This window comes from Harpia harpyja, chromosome 9 (assembly GCF_026419915.1).
Source record: "Harpia harpyja isolate bHarHar1 chromosome 9, bHarHar1 primary haplotype, whole genome shotgun sequence".
In the NCBI taxonomy this organism is placed as follows: Eukaryota; Metazoa; Chordata; class Aves; order Accipitriformes; family Accipitridae; genus Harpia; species Harpia harpyja.
Genome location: NC_068948.1, coordinates 11347512 through 11367154, shown reverse-complemented (window position 1 = coordinate 11367154; position 19643 = coordinate 11347512). Strand labels below are relative to the sequence as shown.

Below are 19643 nucleotides of genomic sequence, written 5' to 3'. Positions count from 1 at the left end.
TATAACTTCATTTTCCTGAACAGAAAAACAAGTGACAGTGTTTTTATGTAGCTTTAGTGATACATTCATGACCCCTTGAAAAGTGTGACTACACTTTTAAGTTTGGAAGAGAAATCAGAGCATTTTTTTTACCACTTAGAAAGTGTTTAAGAACAGATGTTTATCCTAGTATATTAAAACAAAGCATAACAGAGTATGAGACAATTTGAGTTCTCAGTTGTTCTACACAAGAAAAAGCAATTCCTTCATTTTCAGAAGCATTAGTGCAGATTAATTTCAGTGTCAATGAGATGAGGCTGCAGCCCAAAGCATACTGTTGCACACTTCAGCCTACACTATTGGCATACTACTGTTAATAAAAGTTCTTTAGAAAAAAACCCTATTCATTGAATATGAAGAAATAAGTCAAATTAACAACAGTTATTTTAAAACACCCGTTGTCCCCCAAATACTGCTAAAAGACATATTCGTAGTTATTTGGACATTTGATACTTTGTGCTGAGTTTATACGAAAAGCAAACACTCTACAGTCCAATGTACTGATTCAAAAAACAACCTAAGCTACAGAAACAAGAATACGGGTAACACTTAATAATTCCTAAATTCATCAAAATGATTGCTAAGTATTGGATATAAATTTATATATATATACGAACATACACACTAATCTAAGCTATAGTCCTACAAAGACACATATATGAGTAGTCCCAGTGTGGCAGTTTTCTGGCTAGAAAACTGCGCGTGCACATGGAGATATATATATTTTGTATATAAACAAATCAGTAGTTTCGTTTTCTATGGATTATTGGATTTGACCCACCATAAAAGAGTAAATACTCTGATTACACTGAATCAGTTTTCCACTGGATGAACACAAGACTTTTAAAAACGTTTGTGAATACGTTTGTTGGTGGTATGTTAACGGGCATGCAAAACACTGCAGGAAATTTGTTTGAGAGTATTTTGGAAAGTGTTTCCCGAAGGGCTAATTACAAAAGTAGTCTTTGTTTGCGGGAGCGGTCCCTCAGCGAATACGAACCTGAGAGGCTTAAGAACGAGTATTTGTTCTGTGAAGCGTTCCTATCGTTTCCTGGCCAAACTCAAGAGCAAGAAACCATCACACGTCTAAAAAATGAGGACGAACAAGTGAGCAGTGGTCTTACATGGATGTATACTTCTGTTATTTTAACGATGTGATCTGAGACGAACTGGCAGCGTTCAGCATCACCCTGGGCTTCTGTCAGGGCCGGGCTGGGGCCGGTCAATCACGGCGCGGGCGGGCGGGCGGGCCGGCCGCCACCGCCGGCAGGGGGCACTGCGGCGGCCCCGCGCGCCCGGCCCCGCGCTCCCAGCCGCCGGGGCGAGGGGAGGCGAGGGGAGGCGAGGGGAGGCGAGGGGAGGCGAGGGGAGGCGAGGGGAGGCGAGGGGAGGCGAGGGGAGGCGAGGGGAGGCGAGGGGAGGCGAGGGGAGGCGAGGGGAGGCGAGGGGAGGCGAGGGGAGGCGAGGGGAGGCGAGGGGAGGCGAGGGGAGGCGAGGGGAGGCGAGGGGAGGCGAGGGGAGGCGAGGGGAGGCGAGGGGAGGCGAGGCGCGTCGGCGCTGGCCTCTCGGGAAGCGTGGAAGTAACACAGCCCAAAGTGAAAATTGCTCTCAATTCTGCTTGTCGGGACGGCTGTTACAGCTGGTTTTGTGCCACACTGTATGAAAAAGATTATGTTTCCTGCAGCTCTCCCTCGCCCTGTCTCTTCCGCATTTTTTGATCTGCGGTGCCTGCTTAAATGTGTGTTTTATTACATCACTACAGTACATCATTCCCACACCTCCCAGAGCTCAATCCGCGGTGTCGTATATTTCTGGTATTAATTTTTTTAATGATTCTTTGAAGTCGTCTTCTCTTAAACTAACTTAAGCCATCACTCACTCCACATTGTACGCGTTACCTTAAGGACTTTAGCAATATGTATGCATGCTTTTTTAACTGATTTTTGCTTTATCACAAAAAAAAAATTAAATCTTTCTTGGTGCCAAATTCATCCTCCGTAATAGAGATGGAACTCTGCTGAAGTTGCAGAAAGCTGAACGTATAACGGAAAGCAGACATACGCATTAAGATCCCAGCGCTGCAACTGTTACTTGTGCAAATTAAGTCCTTGAAGTCAGTAGGACTATTCATATTGGTAGGAGCTATTCGTGCAAGTCAGACTTGCAATATCAAGACCTATTTGAGCATGCACCATTTTATTATGCAAACATATGTAAGCAAAGCTATCAATCAAAAAACCCTAGTCTGAAAGACAAAATGCAAGTAAGAATGGAAATTTAATTAACTAGTATCCAGAAAAGAGGTTTGAGATGGAAAATTCTGCCAAGTATTCTAGGTAATGGTATGAATGAATAATTGTTAAGATAATAATTCTTTGAATTTCAGCAGTGTAACTACAGCTACCCAACTTCCCTGAACACACACAACCCTTCCATAATAAAGAACTATCACCATCTTGTGTTTTTCACAATAAAGGTTTTCCTAATTTTAAAGACTTCTGTTCTAAGTAAATTCAACCATTATACGGCTTGTTTCACCTATTCAGCTCTTTGGAAATTCATCCATAATCAAAGGACCATTCCCTGAGATGCCTGGTTCCTAAAGATTGTTGTCCTACATCCTCTTCATCAAGTCTCTGCAATATCCTAGCAACTCTCTAATCCTGAAATCCCTCAACATAATATTCTCAAGTCCAGAAAACTACCTGGAGGTCAGTTATAAACGGAGTCCCTTAGGAGTCTGTCCTGGGACTTACCCTTTTTAATATCTGTCTCAGTGACCTGGAGCAGGAGACACAAAGCACCCTCATCAAGTTTGCAGATGGCTGCCAGTCAGAACGACCTGATGAGTGGGCCAACAGGAACTTCATGAAATTCAAGGACAAATGCAAAGCACTGCACCTGGGATGGACTAAGTCTCTGCAACAAGACGGCCTGGGGACTGCCTACCAGGGTAGCAGTGCCGATTGAAAGCACATGAGAGTCTGGTGGTCAGTAAGCTAACCAGGATTCAGCAGTGCATCCTGGCAACAAGGATGACTAACAGCACAGTGGGTTGTATCAACAGCAAAGTGGTAGGTCAACAGTAACCAACGCATCAAGGGAAGCGATTATTCCTCTTCACTTAGCACTCAGCCCACACCTAGAATACTGCAGTCAGTTTTGGGTCACCCAGTACAAGAAGAGAAAAACCTGAGTCCAGAGAAAAGTCACCAAGATGTTTATGGGGTTGGAGCGTATGACCTATATGAGGAGAACCTGAGGGTTCTTTATCCTGGAGAAAAGGATTGGGGGAGAGGTTATAGAGAAGATGGAGCCAGACTCTTTATTGAGGATGCCTGGAAGAAGAATGAGAAATAAATTCATAAACTGAAACAGCAGAGGTTTTGACTGGATATAGGGAAGAATTCTTCATTATGAACATAATTCAGTACTGGAACACTTTGCACAAAAACGTTGTAGACTCTCCCACCTTCCAGGTTTTTAAGACTCAGTCAGACAATGCCCTAAGGAGCCTTGTCTAAATTTAACGTTGACCCAGCTTTGAGCAAGAGGTTGGACCAGATGACCACTCAAGTTCTCTTCCAACCTGAGTGACTCTATGATCCCTGTCCTCCTGCATAGCTCCAACTTCCTCTCATACCCCTTATTACTGCACAATACCCTTAGTTCCCTCAGACATCTCGGATCACCCCCGGCATATCTCCCAGTCCGTATTTGTCCAGCTTGCTAGCTGGGCACAGTCAGCCCACCCTGAGGGTAGCCTGGCCAGTCTGTGCAAGAGTGCTGACTGGCAGCCACCCAGACAGAAGAGCAAAGAAAAGGAAAAAACAGTTGATCTCCCTCTCAACTGGGACACACAGAGGGGCTATCTAGCTGCTTATTTATCAATGGATTCAAAAGTTACCTGAAGGGAGAGAGAGAAGGACGGCGAATAGACTGCTCAATCACTTAAGACTAGCTTTCTTTGGAAAACAGGCTAAGGAAGAAAGAATACAAAACAAATTTCCCCAAAAATGAATTGGCGTCAAGAAACCAGACTACAAAAAGACAAAAAGATAAATTTTTAAAAGGCAACTTGTCATGCACAACATTCATCATGTGTGGATGCATCATCACATCTTCCCTGCTCTAAATTACATTAGTCAAAATCCTGTTAGCATAGGATGTCAGAAGCAGGGTGCATTCCAAAGCTGTATACTACATGAAGATCTGGCACTCAAATACTTGGATTATACTTGGGACAAGGATGGGAAAATTACCGGTGTGCTCCTGAAACAACAATCTCATCTATACTTGGACAGGCTGGCCTAGTTATACTTTCATAAACAGTCACACATACCACCTTATTGATCTGCTGACTTATGAAAAGTTCTGATAAAATTGTTTAGAGATTGGGTTTTTTGCTTTCTGCTACTCAGAGAAAAGGCCAAGTAGAAACGGAATCTATGCAAAGGGCTAGAAACTGTTAATTTTCATATGTTTCTATATTAAAGTCTTAGTATTTTTTTTGTTTGCTGCTACATCTCCTCCTGAGTTTCATCCACTCTCATTTATAGAAAGCATACTGGAATTCTGTCTGCCATCAAAGGAAAGTAACGCTGATCTCTACATAGGAAATTCCTGAGATATTCTTCTAGTCTGCATAATTACTTTTCCCAGTGTTAATACAGAAAGGCTTCTCTTCCCTTTGCAAGATTCCCTAGACTGATGATGATGTGAGAAAAGAAATATAATTTATACTTTTAAGAAATGTGTATATATAAATATATTTTATAATACTATACATACTTAATTGTATCACAAAACACAAATATCCTCAATGTAGTATCCATCTTTTTAACCAAGTCACTGAACAGTGGCTTCATCTACGGATATTTAGATCCTAGCATTCTGGATTCTGGTCTTAATTGCACCATCTGATCACTGCAATATTAAGTCGTAATATATATACTTACATACATACAGAGACACAAAACCCAAAGAGAAAATTAAGATTAAACAAAAAAATTAACTTATTTCTATCAACAGACTGCTATCATCTCTCTTTTGTTAAAAAAAGTTGAACTTGTTTCTGTCATTTAGGTGATGATCTTATTGTGCTTTAAGTTTGATAACGTGGCCATCTTAACTTGTAGTTTTGTGACCAAAATTCTGCATTTAAAACAGTAAAGAGCCATACACTTAAAACATCAAGAAATGTGCAATTTGAAAAAAGTTGCTTGATTTATATATTTGTTAAATTTGGACATTTTTGATAACAAGCGTATGCTTCAAGTCTTTAAAATTACTTTAGCAATGTAATTCTTCACTTCTCCTAAAGCTATGATAAAAACATTATCAAGGATAACAACAAAAATGGAGCCGGAGCAAAGCAATGCTCCAGCTACAATTTTAACCAATCGCTCCACTTGAATTTGAGGTTTTTGATTTTTAAAGACATAACTAAGGTCACATTCTTCATTCACGTGTTCTTGCCAGATCTCTACTACACCAGAACTGTACAAGACCATCAAGAATTCAGGACTGATTGCATGAACACTTCAATTCTTTGTGGCAGGACTCTGGTTCAACACATCCTCAGAGGCATCAAATGCTACTAAAGCAGTCAGTTGAGTCACACTATCCTATATGAAAAATACAAAGGATCACAAATTAATATCCCCAAAGTAAGCAAATTTCTAATCTGCCAAGCACTTATAGAACAACACAATAAAGCCTGCCTACATATTAATTCTTAATTGCATGTTTGGAAGCTTTAATAGCAAACCAGGGTTCAATCAGCATTTAATAAAGATCTACAGTATACGAGACAGCATGCAAAGGAAGTGGAAGTGTTAGAATATTTTTATATTCTATTTTAAAGTTTGAGATATTGCAATAGAGTTTCTTTAAAGTTAGAACTTGTATAAGTCCCCAAAACCCTAAGGGGAAAAAACGTTCAGCAATATTATTCTGATATTGGCATATGTGTCACTAGCACAAGATTGTTTTTTACAAACATAAAAGCACCTAAACCTTGTCATTGAAAACTTTCTGGTCCCAAGAAGTGAAAATTCTGAAGACTGCTATCATCTGCTTAGCTATCTGAAAGGTATTGGCTTTGCTGCACTTTAAGAGTTTAATTATATTTTATTGATCAAACAAACTGAAATAAATCATAAGAAGAATACTGCCCTATTTGAGAAGCAGAAGAAAAATACTATCTTTGCAGATAGGCTCTCAAAGAATCAAAAAGTTACTTTAATAATTTATACTTTAAGAGGACTGACAGGATTGAGATCAAAGATAAAAAAAATTGTTTGTAAAACATTAGGTCTGACTCTGATTATTGATGTGATAAATTATTGAGTGCCTGTATAAAATCTCTTTACGTTTACACTTAAAACAGAAAAACCTTGAAGAACTGGTTTTAAACAGTTAAACAGCATGTATTTAGAGCTTGAATTTGTCTTGTCCTTCAACAGAAACTTTAGGAGAGTGCATAATTAGTCTCTATTTGCCCTAATCACAGGTCAGCCAGAACTGCAGAAAGCACTCTCTGCTATCGTCTTAAAACCAGGAGCAACTTCTTAAACTTTAAATTCTGTGCATGAAATATTGGCCCAAGATGCAACTGGAACCAGACTTCTTAGGTCCGGGCCTCTTGTGCTGTTATAGCTGCCTTGCATACTACAAGATGGAAACAAATCACAAAAGTCCACCCCCCTTGAATCTGGGACATTAAAAGTTTAAACTTTTATTTAACCTCATTCAACAGCATCAGATCTAGAATAATGCAACAAAGATGCATCTGGTCATATCTACCTACCTACCTCATCCCCATAGCACAGCAAGTACTAGGCTGTGCCTTGGATTCCATCTACAATTCTAGGCTCAAGCCCCCTTCCTCTTTTATCCCAACAGAACCATCACAGTTTTACATGACTAAGTCCCTCTGCAATCCTTCCCATCAGGAAAAGCAAGGTATTGGAAAAACTACTACTTGAACTTCTGCAGCCGTCCAAACTATGCAATTCCATTCCTCCGTTTCAATAGCATAAGGGAAACTAATGATTTTATAGTTCTGCTGTAGGTGTCAGCATTGAAATATTTAAAACACCTTAATCTCTGTAAAATTACATGTAATTAAATACAACATGATCAGTTAAGTAGTGACAGTTCAAGACTTACGCTATACAGGAACTTCTGGAGACTAACAGCTGAAAAAATTGGGGGGGAAGTGGAGAGCAGTTCACCTTCTAAAACTAGACAAGCAATTTTTGTATGTCCTAAGACACACCATGTGTGGTCTCTCCAGAAAGCAGGTCATGAAATCAACAGAAAGCAATAGGTGCTTTGTCTAATACTATTATATTGATAATTCTAAACTGAGCAACAGCATTTAACTATCAGGCTGACTAAACACAACGGGGAAACTTTAATGCACTAAGGGCCCTTGGCATCCCGAGGAACTGTAAATGGCAATTATTGAACTTACTTGTCCCAACCTAATCAGGTGGGACTTAAGAACAGGGTATGTCTCCCATATAGCAGTGTCCTCAGCCTACAAAGTAATCCATCAATACTGCATTCATACTGCTATCAAAGGGAAAACCCAATCTTAAATGTTAAGCTAGAGAACGATGGATGGAACACAACAAAGGAAAAAATCCAGGAGGTTTTTTGGGTACAAAATACCCTGGGGTTGTGTTGGGGGGGCTTACCAGAGCCCCAGAGAGACTTTAGGTATTAAAAACTGAAGGAAAAGCTTGTTAAACAGAGCAATAGTGCAAACAACTAGCTCTGATGATTAGGATTAGAGATTCTTAGGGGTATAAGACAACCTGGTGATCGCAGGCAAAAGAAACAGTATGATAATTTTAGTTGTAATTTTCTGTTTTCAGTCCTTTAAATAGAAGCTTCACTTTAAGTCTTACTAACTAAATGCATAAATAATTTAATAAATGTTGACTTGCTGTAATGTTAAGCCTATCCGTTGCTGGAAGACAGGACAAAGAAAGGAGAAACCAAAAAACTTTAGTTGCTACCTTCACAAAAACAGCCAATCCAAATGAAGTCGTTGGAGCAGGCGCCTCTGAGGAACCTATAACCTGCAGTGTGTTTAGGGAAGCCACAGGCTAGGGAGTGCTTCCTGCCAAACTAGAAAGAATCAGTGCCAAGTGCTTTGAGATTTGGTAAACGATTCCCTCTAGCAGGTACAAACCACCACCCCTCTGTGAGGGGGCAGATGGCCAAGACATATCCCACCGCTCCAAACCAGCCTTGAACTGGAATGGCAAAGATTTTGTAAACCAGTATCTGATATACACCATACTTCCAGCTCACCTTCATATGTAATAAACTGACTTTGTTAAAGAGAGTGAATTTTTATCACCATGTAATTGTTATTTACAAAATAATGGAAGACCCTACGTTAATTACTTCAGTGAGCTTGTTTGTAAAAGAACATTCCTCCTCTCATAGGATAAAAATTATTTCATGAGCCAGCTTCTGGATAAAAGTGGATAGTCTTCTTGAGAACTCAAGACTTGCTGGGTGTAGTATTTGTTCTGTAATTCTTCAGAACTACCCACCTTGAGATGATTCCCCAGGAAGCATTTTGTGAAATTGAGAAACTGGTGAAACATCAGTTACTTTTAAAAAATAAATTAATAAATCCCAAACTTACAGATTAAAATCCTCAAAATACATAGCCATTTTCATTGCAAGACACAGTAGAAAAAAAGACAACCAGCCATACTATTGTAATGTAACCTAAAGGAATAAAAATTCTGAATAAATGTTACACAAATTTTAATACTCTCTTCTCCTCCTGCTCCCTTCAAAGTAAATGCCAACCAAATTATTTTAGCAAAGTAAGATTCAACTAAGACTCATAAGCTCTGTATTGTGAATGCACTGGTACAAAACCACTCATAAAGCTTGTTCCAGGTACTCTAGTGGATTTAACTTATTCAGTACAAACTATACTATACCAAATAGTTACGTATTTCTATAATTGTATAAAAAGTTAAGAAAAGCTATACTGGGTAATACAGTCTGGCATCCTTTCTCTAACAGCAGTAGTGGCAGATGCTGCCAGAAGACTATTAAAAAAAAAAAAAAAAGCGTGCAATGATAACTATGCAAAAATATACAGCCTAGAACCATCCTAAGTTAGAGGATCTTACCTTTCTCTCTATTAGGGCAGGATGGAATTTTTTTCCCCATTAATTTTTCAAGTAATTTTTTGAACCTGCAACATCCTAAAACAAAGAGTTCCACAACTTAACTACTCACGTGGCAAAAAAAAATAGCCCTTTTTGCTTGTTTTGAACTTTTACCTTCTAATTTCATTTGATATCTCTAAATCTTGTAAATGGAAAACCAGAAAAATAGCTCCATTCTAGGGCGTCATGTTGGTATTATTATTTTAACACAACAGAGCCAGAGAAATAGTTGTATCCATGCAAAAATCTACGTGTAACCCAGGCCAAAATGTCTGATCCTATTTTCCATGCTGATTTGAAGCTCTTAGGCAAGTCAGTGGGATTCAGGGCAGGACAGGAAAACTCATCAAGTAGAAAAAATATTTCTCAAGAACCCTACTTAACCGTACTTATACAATTACTGTTTTGTGATGAAAGTCATGTAAGAATGACCAAAAAAAAAAAGCCTTCACTTCTCTAAGAATTCTCAACCAGGTGGGTAAGTCTGAAAACCCACACATAATTCATACTTTTTGGCAAAAAGAAAGAACTAGTTTGAGAAAAGGTCTGACCTAAAATATATATAACCGGACAATCCAGTTTCCAAAATTCTGTCTCTAAGCTAGATAATTAAACAGCTGAAAGGTAGCTATCAATCATCCCTACGAGTCTTTTTATTATCCTCAGTGGTTTGCCTCTAACAGAACCAAGCCAGTCACCAAACAACATTATGCACAGGTATGTGGAGGTTTGGAAAATGGAAGGAGTTGCCACAAATCATGGAAGCATGAACATAGGAGCAGTGCATCTAGGAGAAGAGAACACTTGGTATTCAGACGGCAAGGAAGCCTTAGAACCCGGTTAGAGAGGACAGAAAGAACATAAACTCTGAAGGAACAGAAGCTACTACTATTAATCTTTTCCCTATTTTTTTTCTGTAACTAAACTGTGTAATACCTGATTTTTTTAAAAAGAAATCAAAATCTCAATGTGCTAAGGAAACACGTTATGCTTAATTTTGATGTTTATTTCCTTCTCTTTTAATAATTCCTCTTTAAGATTACTTGTGTGCAATTTCATGTGTATATCCTAAAAGAAGGGCGGATGCTGAAGTTATCAAAAGGGAGGCACTGAAGGCCAAAGAATTTTTGAGAACTACATCCAGATCCTACCCTGTAACCCTAGTAATCTGTGCTGCAGCGACTGAACAGCGTGAGGAAAATGTAAAAGACAGAGGAGGGGATGAGAACTGAAATAGGTGCAGGTCTCAACAAGTCAAATGAGAATATACAGATTACAGTTATATGATTATTTTTTTAATCTTAGTTTTCTCAAAACATAAATACAATACAATATAATAAGCATGTCCAAAGACATTCAGGAACATTCAAGAATAAACACTGAGTAACTGTAGAGAATGGGAAAATATGTTCACTATTTTTACGAATAATAGTACATGCCTCAACGCACTTTTGTGTTTGGTTACTCACTACAGAGTCAAATCAAAAGACATTGTTAGAGGGACCAGATGAGAAAGAACTAATATGGCAATGATACCAGTAATAGTCCTTAAGAAAACAATAGAGAAGTCATTAGTTGGGGATTTATCCCCTACCTGTTTTCATGCAGGCTAGAAGAATGTGCTTCTTGGGCTAAGCCCAAGATCAAAAGATACTAAACCATTACAGGACCTCAGGCTTAAATACAAACCTCAGGCTTAAATACAAGAAGTATATGATTATGACAGTATGCCAGGTGATACAGAGATGGAGAAGAACTGTTGTAACAGAGATGACAAACACATGTGGAGGCACAGATGCCAGCATCCTGTAACATAGTCCTCGCAGTAACAGAACACTCTCTCAATCACATCCACACAAAGACTAAAAGAAATACCAAGTATAAGAATTTGCCTACGTGCTTCTGTTCTTTTAAAGCAACTTCTGCAAATAATGCAGACATTTTGGCAAATTTTTTTCTGGAGAAACCATCTTTCTGACACTATAAGTCTTGTTGGTGACATGTCTGAAGAGGTATCACAGTTGTCCACTACAAGCCTGATTCCAGGCAAAGTAGCTCAACACGAGGCCTCATCTTAAGGAGGTGGGATGGCCACGTCAGCCGGAAAGGATATGCACAAACAATACAGAAAATTATAAAGGATACCAGAAGGGTAGACCAAAGACCATAACCTGAATTTCAAGATGTCAGCACCTTCATCTGCGTATGTCCAGTATTAGAGGAAAAGTTGTCAAGATCAGGACATTGTGCCACATTCATTAATACCAAATCCGTGCATCACCAAATCGTCCCCCACAACAAAATTTATCCAGATCAGACATGGTCATTTGATTTTGTCAAAATAGCTGTAGTTTATGTTAGTTGATATTAAAGTCGCACTTCTACACCGTGCAAGAACAGATGGTGGTACCTCATCTGGCACAACATCCAGTATTGCAGCTACTTCCTTGAAAACAAACACCCTTTCGTTACTAGTAGAATGTCTTTGTACCAGTTCAACGCTTTGCAACATTAGGCTGTGAGTTATTTAATTTAACACTAGACACTGCAGAACTGGAAAACTGGTTAAACCACAGACCAACACTCTCCATATCACAAGCACTGAAAAAAAAGTGTCAAATCACCAATGAATTATAGTAGAATCTGGACTTTGTATGCAGCAGACTCAGCAACATGAAGAAGGCTAACAAATGCAATTCAAACTCATGGGAGAAGGAAAGACTAAAGTGACGTTTATGAGGTTTTTCAATAATTTTAAGAAATGAAAACATTACAACCTTAGTATGAGCAGCAGGATTGCCAAATAAACGTAATGAACAATCATTTCAACATATTTTAGAAAATATTACCTTTTACTTTTCCCCCCTTAAACGATCCTTGAGGATGCTGCTCACTGATCAATGACTTCCTCCTCCACAAAGATGTTCCAACATGTGTTGAGAGTTGGGGACATTAGTACCACCTCTAGAGCATGGAGTTTGCCTACAGGGATAATGTAAGTCAGCTTTATTGCAATATTGAATGGTTCTCTAAGGTTTTCTTTTTATTGTTCTTATTTTATATCCAATATTTATTACCAGAAATCTCTTTATGAGATGGACTTTATAAATTAATCTGGTAGACAATGCATCTCCACAGAATGATGATCTTAATTTTACTTTCCTTTAAAGAGACCAAGAAATTTAAGCCATTCAATTCCCAGATACAAACTTATTCTGAGGCTGGGCAACACATTTTGGTAGGCCCTGAAGGCCAGAACTGCCTTCCAGAAATAGCAAGACCTTTTAAAGAAGGCTCTTCCACTACATTCATAACACAGAAGCAAGGTATTATGGTGAAAACAAAACTTGAATTCTCCAAATATTTCTGGGAGCAAATAATATGGTCATGCTCTCAGTTCAACTGGAGTAAAACCTTTGAAAATGATGCCTGAAGAAACAGCCTCATTTTCTTCACAAATAATCATAGTTTGAACATATCTACATTTATTTTAAGAAATTACTGCTTGATGAAATAACATCAGTTCTGGCACTTAGAGGTGATACTGCTAAAAGCATAACTCAGATTCTGTAGTGTTGCAGAACCAATAAGATTAATAAAAAGAAAACCTTAGAAATACACAAAAAATATTGAACAGAAGCTGCCCTACCTTTCACAGAAAGGCAGACTCCAAGCTCTCAGGTGGTACTGAAGTTACCATTCCAACACACGTTGGGACATCTTGTAGAACAGGAAGTCTGATCATGGACCTATTAAAGAAAGAACAACAACACAGTTTAACATTCTGCTGAAATATTTACTGGTTATGTTTATTTGGCAACACTGCTGCTGATACTAAGATGGGAATGTATTCCCACCTTTTTTGAAAAGGAAATAGTAAATGTAAATAACATATAATTGTCTTATAATATTGTAACAGTAGCAACCAATTAAGTTGGAATATAAAACCAGATTCTCTATTGAACATGTACAATAAACTCCCATCTCAACATAAGAAACTAAATTTTCACAACTATGGACATTGATAAGAACACTGGGAGCAGTGCACACCTTCTAATCTAAATAAAATTTCCAGCAAATTGCTTGTTTTATACTAATGAAAAAAAAAAAAACTAACTCTGCACTAAGTTACAGAACTATTCCAGATGTCAGAATGTAAATACATCTCTACACCTGCCACATCTCTGCAGGTGACATACTATAGTTTATAGGAACTGGAGAAAGTCAACTTTTTAGGCATGCACAGTAACTTGTAATTTGGATTATACAATACCTAACACGACTTTGTTCCTGAGAAAAAGCAACTAAATCACAGAAAACAACACTCTAGCTACAGTTCAAGTGGACTAAGCATGTCATTAGGACAATGCATGACTTCAAAATGCTACTTAAGAACAAGTATGTGTTAGAACTATCTCCAAACACAATCAAGAGTTATGTCCACAGGTGTTTTAAGGAGGTCATCCTGACAGGAAGATGCTGGTGGAAAAACTGATATTAAAAGGAATATTTCAGTTTGAAGACAAATAAAATCATGGATAAAAAGTTAAAAAGTCAACAATGAAAACAACTAAGTCACATCAACAAAAAGTGCAGTGAAAACAAAAAATTATGTTCACAGGCAATATGATAGCTCAGAATTTCAGAATCCACAACAACTGTAATCTAAGCAGCTATAAAAACCCTCTAAAATAAACCAACCAGAGAAGTAAGTATACTTTTATGTTAGAACTGCTCTGTGTATGAAAGAGCAATCATCAGTAGTACAGTTTCATCTCATTCAAACATGAATACAACTGTTGACAAACAAACAGATGAAACAGGGATGACAGAATGACTCTCTTATTAAACTAACAAATGCTTTAAGTAGAGGCTCTGAAATCTACTGGCCTGGTTCCATGTGAAGGATATCCCAATCAGTTTTTAGATGGTTTAGCAATAGAAAATGCCCTCTAGAGTATTCAAATTATTTATTTAAAATATATACATATGCATACAACTGGGCTGCCACTGTGATGCCACATAGTAGATTCAATACACTCCAGAATACAGAAAACACAGATAAGCTATTTTCTTATGTTTTAACATGCATTTTTATAGCACACATGCAATTCAAGTGTGACTGAACAAAGATAGAATCAAGGCAGAACAATGATCAATATTTCATCAGACAGATTTTAAAAGTATTTTACGTGTAAAATAACAAAAAGGTAAACCTATAAATTATGTTGAGCCTAACCCTACAACTGTTACATTGACAGAGACAGTAGCTTATTTCTATCAAGCCAAGCTTCTCTGAAGCTATTTTAAGGAAGACTAAGCCTTTTAACTACTGGACCAGGAGAACGTGGATTCATCAGCACATTTTCAAGCTTCACAATAATTGGCCTGCACCACTATGTGTGTTCCAGCCTAAAAATCTACGTGGATGAAGCAAGAGAATCCAATACTGATTTTGTGATAGGAAATGTTGCAGGTGTATGCTATGCTGTCAATGTAAGACCTTTTCCAAAGGAAATTTATAACAATGCTAGATAATAGACATGAATACAGTATTTCGTAAAATCATGCTATAGAAAAATTGATTTCCTAATGCAGATGTAAAAATAATTCTGAATAAATGTGAAATAAAAATATTGATGATTCTCCAATACATTTTTATCACACACATTTAAGTAAAAATATTTTGAAAATACAAGATGGACAGTTAAAATGTATTCAATATAGCCAAACCAGTCCCACATTTCTTAGAATGTCACATTTGTAATTATTCTGTTCAGCCAGTGCTCTTAACAATAAAAACTGAAGTAGAAAAATTGGGTGAAGAACACTGAAAGTGAAGAGAGAAAGAAACAATCTAAGTCAAAGAATACATTATGCCAAACTTATTTTTCATTATTATTGCATTAAGACACTTAATTTATGGTTAAGATTCTCCACAAGTGATGAACTTTTAGGGATGCCAAGTAAAAGCAAAACGGCATCATCTGGTTGTTGAAGAAATCAGTCAGAATTAAAACAAAAGCTGTGGGAATTAATAAGCTGCTGCAGATTCTAAGGTTGTGAGGATATCATGCTCTTTTGACCACAAAATATAAAGCAACATTTTTTGGAACCGCTAGTGGAGGTTCTAGAGACCACCAAAGCTCAGTCAAAAGACTTCTCAGGAAAGTATGCAACATATCTGTTCCCTTTTTCTATGGATTTAATTATCAGGCAATATAAAAACGATCACCTTTTATCCCATCCTTCACTATGCCCTGCTACCTTTCACTAATACTAAATATAAAATACAGTGCAGCCTAACTTTTATCTGCTCTCAGAAACTATGCTGTAATAAAGTAATTTCTGAGTCAAGGAGTTTTTATTTTCACAAGATGGTTACAAACCAGAGAAAACTGTCATGCTTAAAACAACCTGCTAAGTCATATTGTTTTATTCACTGAAGTGTTGCCCCTTTTGGGGAAACTCAGAATGTCAAAAACTAGCTTCTAGAACCTAAACAATACAGCATTCTTACCTACCAAGAAACAGCTTATGAATGAATAAAAGTGAAACAATTACAAATTATTAAGCTTTTTTCCTTGTCTTTCCCATAAACCACATGAAAAAGCTAGGATTTTTCAGCATTATTTACCTGTGACAGTCTAATCAGTTTATCTCGCCCTTTAAAGAAGTATTACTCATTTTACTAATAAAGTTAAAGACCTAGAAAGTTTTAAGAGTTTGTATACACATCAGCATGCACATGTGTGGAATGATTGCTTGAGGTGATTTATTGGTATGTGTGTCCCCCCTCTTAAGGGAAGGTAAACCTCCAGGGTGGAATGCAGTGGATATACAAGAAATCTGTTCCATAATAATTTGCTAAGCAACATAACCTACAACCTTAGATGTTAGCAACACCAGGGGAGCTTGGTATGCTGACTCTGGGAAAAACAACACAGCGGGTGGAGCAGAGTGATGAAGAACACCAACCTCTGCCTCTCAACTTCCCCAAAAGAGAAACAAATGCCTTACAACTCTTTGCATGTTTCACTGTGCTGTGCTGTCATGTAGAAAGATCAGGGTTTAAAGTTTTATGATCCTGAATGGAATAGCAAAAGCAATACACTATCTGCTAAGAGATACCCACGAAATACCCACTCTTGATTTTGCATCAAAGAAGAATTTGAAACAGTCACAGCCCCGTCTTCCTACATGAACAAATGGCAATGATTACCAGCCAAAGATGACTAGATACAAAATTGGATAAGGAAACATGTGGGAAGTGGATGAATATCTTTGCATTAATTACCTTTCAGTTTCTTCTTCCATTTAAAAGGATCAATAATAATATTAGTCATTTAGATTTAAAATAAACTGTGGATGGTAACACTGCCAAGTTACAGTAGAGATAAGAACGTACAATATATTAAGAAACCTCTTTCACTATAACTTTGAGGCATTTGGCCGGTGGTTACTGCCAAAGACTGAGTAGCATCTGCTCTCACTTTAGCAGTTTATATTCTGACTCTGGTGAATGGAAGCACAATCTCTGAAACAGCCTTTGGGGAACACTACTGAGTTGCTCGACAGAGCTCACACTCAGAAAAGAGAGGAGATTAGTATTACAGAAAACTTGAAAGATCTAGCTTCTGAGAAAGGAGAGAAGAACAGTTTCCTAATACTGTACATACTGCAAATCTCTCTTACTAAAACATTAAAAAGATGCCCTAAAACTAAAGTGATCATTAAATATGAAAAGATTTAGACGCAGAAAATAAGGTCTGTTTAAGTTGTATTCAGGTAAAAGTAAGAAAAAACAATGTATTTTATCTCATTTGTCAACAGGCATAACCAAAACAGAAGAATGTGGGCACACATAACATTCTTTTTCCTAACGTGCTTGAGAAGGTGACAGCCTCCTTTGCTTAGTCCTGGTGCACCTAGGCCCAGCAACATATGGTAAGACTGAGTTTTGTTGTGAACTTACAATGTTGTTATTTTAAGTGTCCAGTAGCACAAACGACTAAATTTGTGTGTGGTCCTATGCAAACAACAGATCTGGCCACACACAGTGAAAACCAAGCTTCTACAACTTCAAAATCAGCCGAAGGAATTCTCTCCTCAAGAGCCATAGATCCCAGATAGTAGCCACTAGTGAACCCCACAGCCACTTTCAAAACTATAAAAGGCTTCATGTAAAGCCAAAATAAAGCTCTAAAAGTGGCTGCAGGAGATCACTAGGAGTGGCCGCTCTTCTGGATTCACTGCTTTTGAGAAGTAAATCCCTGCAGCTGCTTTTAAAAGCTTTGAAAGTTTCATTTCAATTATCAAAGCCAATAAAGCTTCAAAAACAGCCATAGGGATTTGTTCCTCAGAGAAGCAAACCCCAAAAGGCAGTGATGAATAGTGTGATGGGTTCTGTGGCTCTTAAAGTATGTACAGATTCCTGTAAGTCCTACACTTGTAATTACAGCTTCACGTTGTGCAGCCATTGTTACACCCAGACAGTTCATTAAGGCTTATATGGCAAATTCATTACTCATTTCCCATCCTTTTTAACAGTTTTATGTCTGTTTCCTTTTTGTTTTCTTACACCTGTGTAAACTATTATGCGAGTATCCCTCACAACGGTTTCTCAAACAAATTTCATTAAAACCTTGCTGGATTCCTATCTCAGGTGGTGGTAAGCCATCTCACAAAATGTTGCAAATATGCCTTCCCAGACTGCATCACATAATGCCATCATCACATCATCACAACATAACTATAGCATGCAAAATAATTCATTTCTCTGAATGAAAACTTAAAAGGGCACTAATTAAAGTACAAGAGTGAAGCTTGACAATAAGTCAATGAAGAACTTTGTCTGCAACTGCAATATAAAAAGGCTTCCATTAATTCAATGAAAATAAACACAAATAACATTTCAGAAGTAACCACATGACTTATAAACCTAACTGTACTGATCTGTAACAAGATTTTGGCCTTATCTTTAAAATTATGAGAACTAGATCCCTAAAAATTTTTCAAGTTTAACTAGTGACATAAGCATAGTCCTAAAAAAAAAAAAAATATATATGATTTATGCTCCTAACCAATTTGAACTTAGTATCTTAAGACACTGATGGCTCTGAAAATATTACCAAAATTATGTTGAAAAAGATACATTGAGGTACTAGAACATATATAGTATATTAATGAAGTATGTCATATACATTCTAAGCATACTTACTAACCTTAAAACATCACTAATTTTGAATAGTTATTTTTTCTACTAAAGTTTTTAACTTCTATTTTCAAATGGCAGAATAAACAAACACACCTTTTTGCCAGGATAAATAAATACACCTTTTTGAAAAAATGCTGTAAGAAAATCACCATGAACTTAAATAAATGCAGGTGTTAAGAACTGAATAACTGGTTTGTATGGAGAAAGAAAATCTTGACAGAAAACTTCAACATTCTGTTAAATGTTATTCACAGGTGTCCTCTGTGACCTGTACTACTTACTTTACCTCTCTGTTTCAATCTTCTCATGTGTAAAACATGAAGGAGGATTGTGAGAAATAATTAATGTTTGCAAAGAGCTTTGAGATCCTTGGATATAAAAAACATGGGGAAAGCATGAAGTATAAAAGTACCAGTATACTATTTTTTTCCAACTTGAGATAACTAAGTTACTTTTATCACAAAAACCTTGAAAGTTTAGTAATACAAGATAATGCAGTAAAATGCTTAAAAAACAATCTTAAGTGCTAAGCATATTCTGTTACTCAGAATCGCATAACTCCAAAGAAAACACTATCAAAAGGAAAGGACACGTTTCTCACCCATTTCAAGTATGCGTTTATGTAGCGGTATAGCAGCAAGAAAGGGTTCATCTTTACAGGACTCTATCTGGGTTCCAACCAAGTCAGAGTTGGTAGCCATAATTCGGGCACTTTCTTCATTAAGATTAACGCCAGCCATAGAGGCAACGTCATTGATGTCATCATCATCTCTACAATGAAAAAAAAACCCCAAATAAAAGTAATTCTGCATGTGATATATTCATTTTGTATATTATCTGCTTCTCCAAAAGTAATCATCATGCAATATGTCCAGTGGCTGAGCCAACTTGAGGCACAGCCACTAGGGTCTGCATTTTCATAGAATTTATTCTAGATTCAGAAATAACTAAATATTTCTCTGAGCACATTAGGAAAACTTTAGAAGCAGGACAATTTGTCGGTAACAGAAGGTGTGACAGGTGTCTTTTCTTCATCTGAGAGTCAGTGATATCAATGAAACCAAGATGGTCAAGAAACTAAAGACGATCATCACTAAAGACAAAGCATTTGGCTATTCTCTTTATGCTGAAAACTAGGAGCAAAATGATAAATAAAAACCCTACGGACATTAAAA

General features: G+C 37.3%; 1 protein-coding gene across 1 annotated transcript in view; it reads right to left on the bottom strand.

Moving 5' to 3' along the window:
• Nucleotides 1–19643, bottom strand: part of LOC128145451 (transcription initiation factor TFIID subunit 4-like) — a 151351-nt gene that overhangs the window by 83751 nt on the left and 47957 nt on the right. The window contains exon 10 of the mRNA XM_052795538.1: nucleotides 19070–19239. Coding sequence (XP_052651498.1) covers nucleotides 19070–19239 — 170 coding nt within the window. The remainder of the gene's footprint in view (nucleotides 1–19069; nucleotides 19240–19643) is intronic.